At 39.2% G+C, this 12,512-nt stretch overlaps 1 protein-coding gene across 2 annotated transcripts; it reads left to right on the top strand.

Moving 5' to 3' along the window:
- Positions 1-7,912: 7,912 nt before the first annotated feature.
- On the top strand, positions 7,913-12,032 carry XIP1 (Leucine-rich repeat transmembrane protein kinase family protein). Of its 2 annotated transcripts, none has more exons than XM_077377879.1 (2): positions 7,913-10,482; positions 11,407-11,585. In XM_077377879.1, the coding sequence occupies exons 1-2, from the start codon at positions 8,001-8,003 to the stop codon at positions 11,448-11,450; spliced, it is 2,526 nt and encodes an 841-aa protein (XP_077233994.1). In that variant the 5' UTR covers positions 7,913-8,000; the 3' UTR covers positions 11,451-11,585. The 2 variants fall into 2 exon arrangements, with proteins under 2 accessions (XP_077233994.1, XP_077233993.1); XM_077377878.1 differs by having other exon boundaries at positions 7,916-10,482; positions 11,388-12,032.
- The last annotated feature ends 480 nt before the right edge of the window (positions 12,033-12,512 follow it).

Below are 12,512 nucleotides of genomic sequence, written 5' to 3'. Positions count from 1 at the left end.
ATGGTTGGAAAATTAGAATACTAATTAAATGGAGAGCCGATTTGAAGATAAATTTTGCTTGATGAATGGAGAAGGAAGGACACTCAGTCGTGTCACTTGGTCACTCCCCTTAAGAATTGTATTTGTCCTTCCAGTGTAACTTGATAAAAGATAGCCTTCCGCAGCTGATCTTTCCTTCTATTCTTAGATACTATATAGGCATGTATATTTGTTTCTTCATTTAGGTGATTGGATTACTTCAATCATAGCTATTCTTTCTCTCTTTAGGAGATTGGACATCACCACAACTTACCATGTATATAAGATTTAGTATCAACCACATGTGGTTACTAATTCTATCTTTGTAAATGCGATCAAAATATACATAGGCTTGGAGCTAAAAGGGCAAGCAGCAAATTCTAGAATACGTTGCCATCTTGTCCCTCTAATCTCTTTTGGTCGTTTCACACATATTCTTCTCCTATTTTCTTCAATTGTTGGGATTTGCAAATCGACGTTCCAAGATAAAACAGCCTGTAGGCTCTAGTAGATGTGCACTCGCTTACTGGTCCTTTTCCAGCCACTTCAAAATTGTGCTCAGACATTGAATGGAAGACGGAGGAACAAAGAGCGAAAAATTTAAGGATAAAGTGTATGCTTGTGTTATATTCATGCCCGGTGGAACTCTTCTCCTTTTATAGATAAAGAAATGGCACTTGGAGAAGAGGAAACTAATACGACGCTTGGAAGAGAGACTCAAATAATCCCATGTCCAGGGGATAGTCTCAAGAACAACAGAAGAACAATAAGAGAGAAAAAGAAGAAAGGAGAAGACGATTTTTCATTCATGTTTTGAAATATAGAAATTACATGCTAATAAAAGATCTCTTCTACGACACTTTCCTAAACAAAAAAGAGTCATAATAAAGCTAAATAAAGTAAGAGCCAATAAGAATAAAGGTTCTTACTAAATCTCTAAATATAAGATAATAACTAATAGATACTATCTAATACTATTTACTAATTGAGGAATGATAGATACAAGGGCCCTCTTTATGCAAGGGCCGGAAAAGGGCTCTTGAATAGATCCACGTCGGTTTTCAAGTCGGTTGAGGAACTGAATTCGATTGCATTTGATGACGTTTATGGCCCTTCTTTAGCCCTTGCATAAAGAGGGCCTTGCATCTATCATTCCTACTAATGGGTACACTTAACCCAAAATGACTACAATATATAAGTTGAAAAATTAAGCACATCCATTATGTTGGCATTTCCACCCCTATCTTTTAATTAGACTTTTTTTATCATTTGTTTTTAAAAAAAACGACATGCCTTTTCCACCCAAATCTTTTTTTTTATCTCCAGGGGTTGAGCTTCTAGCTCAATTGGTAAAGACTATGTTCTTCCACCCTGAGGTCAGAGGTTCAATCCCAGCTTACCTATCGAAAATAAAATAAAATTGTTAACTACTTAAAATCCTCTAATTAGAGGACCACGATTTTCTAACAGGTATGACACTAGGAAAATTCTATCATGGGGTCCACTGGATGAGTGTTTAGTATCTAAAACAGGGATGTTAGCAAACTAATTATGGTTTTGTTTATGATGGGCTTACTTTAAATCCTTAGAAGGCTCTAACAAAGTTGGATTCTTGTCTCATTATGCTCTCTTTTCCACACTCACACAGAAAACAAAGGGAAAAGAGAATATACAGTACTTCGGTGCCCCATGACAAGGCCTGAAACGTGAAGAACATGGAAACTTTTGCTTAACTTTAAAAACCAGTCTAAATGACAAGGGAAATTGGTCAAATGGGGCCTTATGTTTTTTTTTAGGAAAAATGACATGGTAACGGAGAGTAACACCACCAATGGGAATCTACCACGTGTGCAAAAATATCTACTTTTTGTTGATTTTCCTAAAGCAGAGGGCTGGTTTACATCACTTGTGATGATGTGGGACTCAGGGCCGATGGCACATGAAAGGGAAGGGGGACAATTGCCCCCCTTAATTTTTGGAAAAAAAAAATAGCTTTATTTTTTAGAGGAATGCTAGCATCAAGCGGCTAATTAGCCGCTTGAATGTACTTTGGATCTGATTGGTTACAAATTCGCTAAGCTAGCATTTTTCTTGCAATAAAATCCGTCTCTTTAACTAGAGTTAAAGAAAAATCCCTAATTTGTCGCTTTCCCTCTTTTATCAGTTATCTATATGCTATTTTTTCGTTCCAATAAATAATTCCTAATTAGACGGTTTTCCTCTTTAACAAGTTAGCTTTAACGTCATTAAGGCAATTTTTTAGTTGCAATGCAGTGAGAGATTGATTGGGATAAGCTTTAACTACATCTTCGCCTGAGAGAGAAGATTGGGATTATCTTTACGGGACCCACCAACATCCAAACTAACATATAGCTTCTTGCCCCTCACCATGTGTAGTATGGGATTGGATCCATTGATTTGATCAGCTCACGAGTATGGCCCATTCCCGTTGCACCCACATTGATTGGATGATCTTGGCCCCTAGATCCATTAATCGTCAATTATCTTTAATCCAAGAAAAGTTAAACCACTGAATTTTTGTAAGCCGTGTCTTACTGTTGAGATATCCTTTTCACATAGGACGAAGACACCTAAGAAAGTTCAAGAGAACGACACCATGGAAATAATTGAAATGAAAGGGAGTCGGTCTTTATTGTGAATGATTGCAGAGGCTTAATTTTGTGTGTGGTCCCATGGATTCCCTTCCGGTACCCTTGACCAAAAAATTTACTATAAGTTTTGCCCCCCTTGTGCAAAATTTCTGGCTTCGCCCCTGGTGGGACTAACCCATTTGTTCTGTTCCCGTCTCGGACTTGCTCTGGTTTCATTAGCATTACTCAGTTTTTTTAAGATGGGTTAGCATTAAGCAAAGTTTTTTATCTTTCCTCCACAAGAAATGTTCCCTAACTGGTTAAAAAGTCCAATTCACTAATTCACTTGTTCTGTTCACTTGTTTTCCCGGGAAAGGAAAAGAAAAGGTTTCCCGGGATTCTGACGTGGCATTAGGAAAAGAAATCGAGGGAAACAGTGTAGGAAAAGGTTTCCCGCGCCTGTTCACGTGCGCAGGATCTATGCAGGAAAATGTTTCCCGAGAAACTGCTTGCCCACCTTTTATCACTAGTTTTCCCGGGAAAGCAAATCCGACCAAAATAATGGGATTTGGTTTCCCACACTAGTGAGAAAAGAGACATTTCCACGTCATTTTTGGCAATTCCATGTCATTATTTGACATATTCCACCCAGGCTTGTTATTTTCTCAGGAAAGCAAGTGAACACCAGAATTATGTCTTGTCAAGGTCTTGTCAAGAAAAAAGGAGTCTGTTTCCAGGGATTTGCTTTCCCGGGAACGCAAGTGAACAGAGCCTAAGGTAATGTTTGGCCACCATGAAAAAATATTCCCTGGAATATTTGTTGGGTGAGAGATAGGCCGGATCGAGAGGGAGAGACTTGAGAGGGGAGCCTCAAAAGCTCTTAGAAACTCGGAAAACATTAAAAAAATTCTAAACAAAATAGGGAGATGATTTTTTCGCCCCCAGGATAATGCGCCCCCCTTTTAACATGAATTGTAGGCAGACTTTTAATGCTTTTTTACGTCAAATCAAGTTAAAAGAGGGGCACATTATCCTACATGGGGTGAAAAAATCATCACAACTCAACTCAACTCAACTCAACTCAACTCAATTCAACTCAACAAAGCCTTTGTCCCAAACTAGTTGGGGTCGGGGGTGAAAAAATCATCACGCAAGAAATATTTTATTTACACTTTCTTAGTGATATTTTTTTTACTGTCTGTAGTCGCACCTAATCAATTCTCTCCTTAGCTCTCTTTATCAACCCCTAGCACAGTTGGGCCCATGAATATTCCATGGAATAATTTTTCATGGTTGCCAAACATGGCATAAACTAATATTCTACTTGGAGTGTTCAACCCTTCTTATTTTCCCTTTTTTAGGCCGGTAGAAGAGAATCACTTGGAGCCACTTACTGTTTCTCTCCGACAGGGGCGGAGCTAGGAATTTTCTCCAAGGAGGGCAAAGAATACTTGTTATAAATAATCAAAAAATTAATTTGTAGTAAAAAATTAAATTCATACAAATTTCAATTCAAATTACTTTAAATGTAAAAAAAACATTTATATTTTTTTGCATACAGAAAATTTGCTCAATTTTATTTAGCCATTTTTCATGTTTTGATGTATTATAGTTATGAAGATCAAATTTGCGAATTATTAGGTGAGAAGAATGCTCCTCAAACATATTTATGAAGTTGTTTGAAGGCTATTAAGAAAAGGGCAGTGATAAATTCACCCCCTTCTAGGATGAATTCACTCCGTAGTTTTCAAAATGGCCTGTACAGCCAACACCAAAGGATGACCCAAACCGCCCATTTGATGGGCCACAACATAAATAGGTTGTGCCCAAAAATCATTTCCATAGGATGATTCTAACCCTCCGGTCTAATGAGGGACTCACATGTGTCAAATATTAAGCCCATGACACATGTGACTTCAGACATGTGGCGAATATATCACTTCCCTCAAAAAGGTCGCGGACATTTTTTCTACAAAAAGTAGAGGAAAATTTGCAGTGACTAAATTGTCCTCGACTCACCATGAAAGAATTTAATCACATATCAACTAAAAGAACGGTAGTTTGGGTACTCAGGGATCATTACTGCCATGACAACGACAACTCAACTTAGGGAAGTGGAATTTTAATGATTTGACGAAAATACTCTCACAGATTTCAAGTATTTTAGTCACATATCCTCTATTCCTCTCCCCCAGAAAGTATTCGACTTTTTTAACGGGCACCCGCGGGTCAAATTGAAACGGGTAACTTTATTGGGACCCAGACCCGGAAATTACGGGTGGGCCAGGTCGACCAACGGGTCCGGTTCACTTCTTGCCAGGTCTACACCAAATGCCCTCATGAGTCGAAAATTACACAAAGGCGTGGAATGAGTCGGATTTACCATTCTCAGTTTTTTTTTTCTTTTTCTGCAACACTCTGTTTCTTTCGACGTAAAAATGGACGTAAAATTTGTTTTATGCCGTAAAAAAGAGAGTACAAGAGCTGATGACAAGGGTTAAAGTAGAGTGCCATATTTTAAAGAGATCACTACATTTATTCTAGGCAGATATTATGTGGAGCGTGACCTTATTGTAATATAATGAGGCACACCCATTATTATTATTATTAATTTTTTTTGATGACGTAGGGTGTCCCCACCCCACTTTGTAGAGTGGGACTAATTCCCTCAGGATGCGTGCAATGACCCGTAAACCACGCGCATCGGGTAAGCCCAGGGGGATTCAAACTTTGATCTCTGAGGAGCATAACCAAGACTTAAAGCCAAAGAGCCACACCTGTACGGGTTAAGGCACACCCATTATTATTATATAGAGGGCACCAACTTGATTGATCTTGGCCATCCACCTAATTTGATTTAAATTGGATCTCCAAATGGTCCAAGACGCTACACGCTAACCAAAGTTGTAACATCAAATGGGCCTTTGATTATAGATAGTTCTTGACTGTTCACATTTGGATGTTAGGATTGATCCATTGGTGAGATCCAATACATTGCTTATAAGATGGGTGGTCTAGATCAACTAAAAGGTGGAGCCCAGTATGTAATAATGGTTGTCTTGTTGTAATTACAATAAGGTAGAGCCCTACGGGAGCATTGCTCCAGAGGAATGCTGGGTGCCTACACAGCATGGTGTGACTTCACTTAAACTGAAGGGAGGCGTGTGTCCTTAATTTTTAGTCCAATAATCACTTTTGGACTCACAATCCCTTCTCAAAATCCAAAACAAACAGGACTCTTAGCTCATACTCATTGCAGCTGATACTCTAAGCTCCTCACTAATCATAGTTATCCATAATTATCGAAATGCAATGACTTAGAGAGGCCCATTCTCAGAGTAATATAAAGAGCCACGCCATTGGGCATTAATTAGGTGGGGCCCATCTTCTGATCAATCGTGAGAGTCCACTAGGTTGGACCCAACTTGGATCTTCAATAGCCCGAAGAAACCTTGACCGAATGATCCTTACCATTTGATTAAGAGCTTGGGATTGTTTGATCGACATGAGAAGATCCAAGAAGTGCTCAATTAAGTGGTTGGTTTACATTGATAAAGGTCTCGTTCAAGATTTAACCGAGACCCCTATTGGAATAAGTTTCAGCTATGCTCCAGACGCCATTCATCCAAGCCATTTGTTTTCAAAAGCATGCTTAATGAAGATTAAGTCGAGAAAATAGAAGATGAATACTGTAGAACTTAGATCAAACATATGTAATTTTGATCTAATATAACAAAATTTCGCTAAGCTATCTGTAGTAGCAATCTAACATCAATTCTATAATTAATCTAGATCATCTAACATTACTTTTATATCTATCTAATGATCTAACCACACAGCTTACTAGAATACAAAAACAAAGTTTAGATCTTACCTTTGTATGCCAATGGATCGCAGGCTTGATTATGTACCGGTGGCCTGGATCTTTCACTACCTTCTTCTGTTTTTTGTCGGCAGGTCCCAGTTTCAACACCCCATCAAGGTAAAAATTATAATAATCAATCTAATAGAATCTTCTGATCTGATGTGATCTGAGAAAATAAATGGGAAACTTCCAATGAATTATTAGAAGGGACTACAGGACTCATTCCCTTGATGCTGGGTCCCAAAGTGAGCCTCAAAATGATGCAAGCTGCTACGCAAAAATGAAGCCTGATTTGCCATTGATGACTAGGGTTTCCACCTAACAAGCATCAAACCTCAGCTAGCATGGCACCAGAAACCTTCATTAAAAAACTTAAAAGCAAGGGAGGATATGGAATGAAAACACCTTGTTTCCAATTCTCAGGCCCCCCAAATCATCACCATACATTTTTTTTTTCCTATGTGGGCATCTTGCTTTGCACAACAAGGACAGGCCATTTACTCGGACCCTTATCCAATTCAGATTCTCTATTATGGGCTTTACATGAAAGGCCCATTATACCAGAAGGATACGGTTTCGTGCTTCACGCATATGGGCATCCAATTTGCTACTCCATTGATTCCCATTGGGGGAGACAATGGGACCCACCTCTATTTAGTTGTGGGCCCATTGATTTTGTTTTATTAAAAAGGAATCCTTGCATAAAATCGTGATTAGATGGGGGAAGGCTTGCCATATAGTTTAGCTCCAACATGATTTGACTATTTTGTGATTCATATATGTATGTGACTTAATAGTATAATATGCAATTGAGACTCTAGACCTTGAACCTTCGTAGCAAGCGGTGCACCGTGTCAAGTGGTGCAAACCCTAGGGTTATCAGTGGACCGAACCAGTCCTGGATCCGAATGGAGGGTGCAAATGTACGAGAATGCCTTTTATATTTTTATTTATTTATTCTATTCACAAGGAATATTTTCGTTTCGTTGGTGATTCTCCTCTCTTTCTCTTCCTCCCTCTTTCTCTCATGTTTCTTCCTCCTAACCATAAGTCCTAACTATGGACAACATAGGGCCTAGGACACTCTGATGGGCAGTCTGATTCGAAATTGGTGTACAACATAGGACCTAGGAGACATTCCAATTGGAAATTGATTGTGATCCGGACTCACAAAATAAGATCCGAAATGGATCTGACCTATAAGGGATCCACACTGATTGTGACCAAGACATAGGCGGATCCAATCCGAAGTGGATCCATTGAAACCCCTAGCGGGCACAGATCTCACGTGCCACATGTAACTCACATAAGTGCCTATCAAGAGAGAGAAAATATGGGCATGATAGCAAAAATAGCTAGTGGGTATCAACGTAAAAGCTTCTTTTTGCAAAGATATGAAGCACTCCATCCATGCATATCCCTTTCCCATCATCCCTACACCTTTGTACTCCCTCATTTATATACTCCTCCTTTCCCTCCTTCCCTTCTCTGCAACAACCAAACCTCTCTCTCTTTCCCTCTCTAATATGGGTCTTAAACCACTTGTACTCTTGTTCCTCCTACTCTCATGTCTCTCTATTCTCAACCTTTCCTTCCAAACCACCCTCCAAAACCAATCCCATTTCTTCACTCTCATGAAACACTCATTCACAGGCACCCCCTTATCTCACTGGACTTTCTCCTCCGGCGAAACTCCTTACTGTAATTACGCCGAAATCACCTGCGACAATGATGGGTACGTCGTAAAAATCGACATCTCTTCTCTCACCGGCCATCTTCCGATCGGCATCTGTTCTTATCTTCCAAAACTACAAATCCTTAGACTCAGTGGCAACTTCCTCCATGGCGGGTTCCCGGTCAGTGTCCTCAATTGCTCGCTCTTAGAAGAACTCAATCTAAGTCACTCAAATCTCACTGGTAATTTACCAGATTTATCACTGTTGAAGTCTCTACGAGTACTAGATCTATCGTACAATCTCTTCTCTGGCGAGTTTCCGATGTCTGTGATCAAGCTTACCGGTCTAGAAGTACTGAATTTCAATGAAAATCCGGGCTTCGCAATGTGGCAACTTCCCCAAAACATCGATCAGTTGTTACAGTTGAGGCATATGATATTGTGCACATGCTCTATCAGTGGTCAGATTCCGGCATCAATAGGTAATATGACATCTCTTCTAGATCTCCAATTGTCAGGAAATTATATAACTGGTAAAATCCCCGTGGAGATTGGGAAGCTGCAGAACTTGGAATTGCTTGAGCTGTACTATAACCAACTTCATGGAGAGATACCGGAGGAGTTCGGAAATCTGACAAAACTGACGGATATTGACATCTCCATCAATCGCCTTACCGGAAAGATACCAGAAAGTTTATGTAAGCTTCCCAATCTCCATGTCTTACAATTATACAACAACAGTCTCGAAGGAGAAATCCCACTTTCAATTGGAAATTCAACAAGTTTGGCTTTGATGTCTCTGTATGAGAATTCTCTAACAGGGGAAGTGCCAACCAATCTTGGGGAGTATTCAAATTTGATCCTTTTGGATTTATCTGAAAATCGCCTTTGGGGGAATTTGCCTCCAAATGCTTGTATGAGGGGGAAATTGCTCTATTTTCTGTTACTGGATAATCAGTTCTCTGGCGAGTTGCCTGAGAATTATGCGAATTGCAAGTCTCTGTTGAGGTTCAGAGTAAGTAATAATCGCTTGCAAGGTCAGATTTTCGAAGGCCTATTCGGTCTTCCCCATGCGACGATTATCGATTTGGGTTTCAATCGTTTTGAAGGTTCTTTGCCAAAATCAATTGGAAATGCGATGAACTTGTCAGGACTTTTCTTACAGAACAACCGGATTTCGGGCGCTTTGCCAGCTGAAATCTCACTAGCCAGTAACTTGGTGAAACTTGATCTCAGTTACAATCTCTTATCTGGTCCCATTCCATATGAAATTGGAGATTTAAGGAAACTTAACTTGTTGTTACTGCAGGGAAACAAGTTAGACTCATCCATTCCTGATTCATTTTCTTCCTTGAAATCTATCAATGTTCTTAATCTCTCAAACAATCTCTTGACAGGGTCAATCCCTGAAAGCCTTTGTCAATTGCTTCCAAATTCCCTCGATTTCTCGAGAAATCGCCTTTCGGGTCCAGTTCCTCTCCCCTTGATTAAAGAAGGATTAGTCGATAGCTTTTCGGGCAATCCTGATCTTTGCATTCCATTCTATCTAAACTCTTCGAGCTCGAATCTCCCTCTCTGTCCACAGCCCAAAAGGCCAAAGAAGAATAGCATATGGGTGATAGGGATTTCGGCTGCTGTCGTCGTAATTCTTGCATTTCTATTGTTTCTGAAACGTTGGTTCAGTACAGAGAGAGTAGTGATTGAAGAATTAGGAATGTCATCTTGGTCTTCCTTCTCTTATGATGTGAAAAGCTTTCATAAACTGAGTTTCGATCAGAGAGAGATTGTTAATTCTCTCATAGAAAAGAACATAGTTGGGCACGGAGGATCAGGGACTGTGTACAAGATTGAATTGAGTAACGGCCAATTAATCGCGGTGAAGAAGCTGTGGACTAGAAAGACAAAGGACCCGTCCTCTGATCAGCTGTTTCTAGACAGAGAACTAAAGGCTGAGGTTGAGACTTTGGGGAATATCAGGCACAAGAACATTGTCAAGCTGTACTGTTACTTCTCAAATTCAGACTCCAATCTGCTGGTTTACGAATATATGCCGAATGGAAATCTATGGGATGCACTTCATAGAGGGAAGAATTTATTGGAATGGCCTACTCGACATATGATTGCGCTTGGAATAGCACAAGGTCTAGCTTACCTACACCATGATCTGCTCCCCCCTATCATTCACCGAGACATTAAGTCGACCAACATACTTCTCAATGCTGACTTCCAGCCGAAGGTCGCAGACTTCGGAGTTGCTAAGGTCTTGCAAGCAAGGGGAGGAAAGGACTCCACAACCACTGTTATTGCCGGTACATATGGATACTTGGCACCAGGTAATTAATTTTTTATCTAACACTATCAAAAGTGATGAGGTTTATCCTTTGGGTTTAAATCAGATTGGATTTTTACAGTCATATTTTCAAAATTTTCCAGTAATCTTGATTTGATTACTACTAAATTGTCCTTCTGAACCTTTCATAGCCATCCAAAATGATATTTTTAGTAACTTGTGATATTTCATTACTTAATCCTTGTCAGCTTGATTGCACTTTATCTCAATTACTCTCAAGACTTTGCATAGCTGTCCAATGTGATATTTCATTTGTTAATCCTTTCCCTAGTGTCTTGATTGATCACATGTTTTTGTCTGCGGGTGTGATCGATTTCCATTGCTTATGAATCATATATGTATGACTTCACCTTTTAATGAATGAAAGTTCATTCAATTCCCTCAGTGTCACTTAACTTGTATCTTACTCTGTTGATTTGTTTTTGTCCGAAGTTTATGTCTTGGGTTTAATTCAGATTAGATTTTTACTGACATATCTTCAAAATTTTTAGGTACTCTCAATTGAGTACTACTAAATTGTTGTTCTGAACCTTTCATAAGCATCCAAATTGATAGTTTAGTGGCTTCCTTGTCTTCTATTACATCTCATGACCGAGCTTAATCAAGATCACTCTCAAGACTTTGCATAACTGTCCAAAGTAATATTTCAACAGTTAATTATTTCATTAGTGTCTTGACTCATCCCATCCAAGAGTTTGATCTATTTCAATTGCTTGTGAATAATATATGTATGACTTCACATTTTTAATTGATGGAAGTTGATTTAATTCCCTCAGTATCACTTAGAACTTGTATCTTACTCTGTAGATTTATTTGTTTTGAACTAAAATTTTCTTCCTTGTCTGAGGACATATTGATCAATTTCATCTCACCCATTGCTTATGTCAGAGTATGCATATTCGTCCAGGGCAACTACCAAATGTGATGTCTACAGCTTTGGAGTGGTACTAATGGAACTGATAACCGGGAAGAAGCCCAATGAATTGGAATTCGGCGAGAACAAGAACATCATTTTCTGGGTCTCACAGAAAGTGACAACCAAAGATGGGGCGATGGACATTTTAGACAAGCGATTATCGGGTTTGTTCAAGGAAGAGATGATACAAGTTCTTCGAATTGCCATCCGTTGTACTTCAAAAGCACCCTCTCTCCGTCCGACCATGAGCGAAGTCGTTCAGTTGCTAATCGAAGCTGATCCTTGCAAGTTTAATGCCTCAAAATCATCAGAAAAGCTCAAGGAATCATCACCCACCATTAAGGCTGAGAACCCCTAAAATAAGGTTTTGGTAAGGGATTAGATGTAACAAAAAACAGTATATCTGTCTCTAATTTAGTATCAGACAGTCTCAAAACAGTTTTTTTTTTCGGTTCTGTTTCCTTTTTTGAAAAGTAGTTGATAGATGCTAGCTCTTTTTAAATCATGTTCCTTTCTTTTCCTTTTTCTCCTTGTATGGATTTGATAGAATTTGGCTTTAACTGCTTTATAACTACGCACAGCATCTAATATTTTTCAGACCCGCAAAGATTATCATTCTCTTGCTTTTCCTCTCTTTTATTTCATGAGTGATAGAAAGAAAGATCGAGGTGGAAGGCTGTGATTTGCAATAGGTGTCTTTTCGCAATAAAGTGGGTTCGAATTTTTGAATTTAAAAGTTTGGTGAGATTCGGTGTGGTGGGCCCTACAAGTGAGGTATCCGTTGGGAAAAGAGGGTTCCCATGGATTTCTGAGCAGTTTTGTCTCCACCCTTGAATGGAAGTTAGAAGGGTTATAATGGGTTTACCTTGATTTCATTGTGAGAGTAATTATTGTGTTGAAAGATAGGTGGGGGCAAAGGGGAAAGCACTTGCTTCTCTCACCCTAGATAGTGTGGCATGAACTCCACTTAGGAAGTAGGAAAACTTTGTTTATTGAAGGGGATTTGAGTGAGAGGTAGATTTGTTCCATTGAGAATTTGTCTACATGCATCTATCATTATTAAGCTTTAGAAAAGGAAAGTTTTAGGCTTACAAGGG

The sequence above is a fragment of the Tasmannia lanceolata genome, unplaced genomic scaffold (genome assembly GCF_043159265.1).
Source record: "Tasmannia lanceolata isolate RefF3 unplaced genomic scaffold, GAP_Taslan_0.1 ptg000004l, whole genome shotgun sequence".
Taxonomy (NCBI): domain Eukaryota; kingdom Viridiplantae; phylum Streptophyta; class Magnoliopsida; order Canellales; family Winteraceae; genus Tasmannia; species Tasmannia lanceolata.
This window is presented reverse-complemented; position numbering and strand designations above follow the sequence as displayed.

Coding starts and splice junctions, on each gene's coding strand:
- XIP1 (XM_077377878.1), top strand. CDS start 8,001: ATGGGTCTTAAACCACTTGTACTCTTGTTCCTCCTACTCTCATGTCTC. Junction 10,483..11,387: donor ATATGGATACTTGGCACCAG/GTAATTAATTTT, acceptor TGCTTATGTCAG/AGTATGCATATTCGTCCAGG.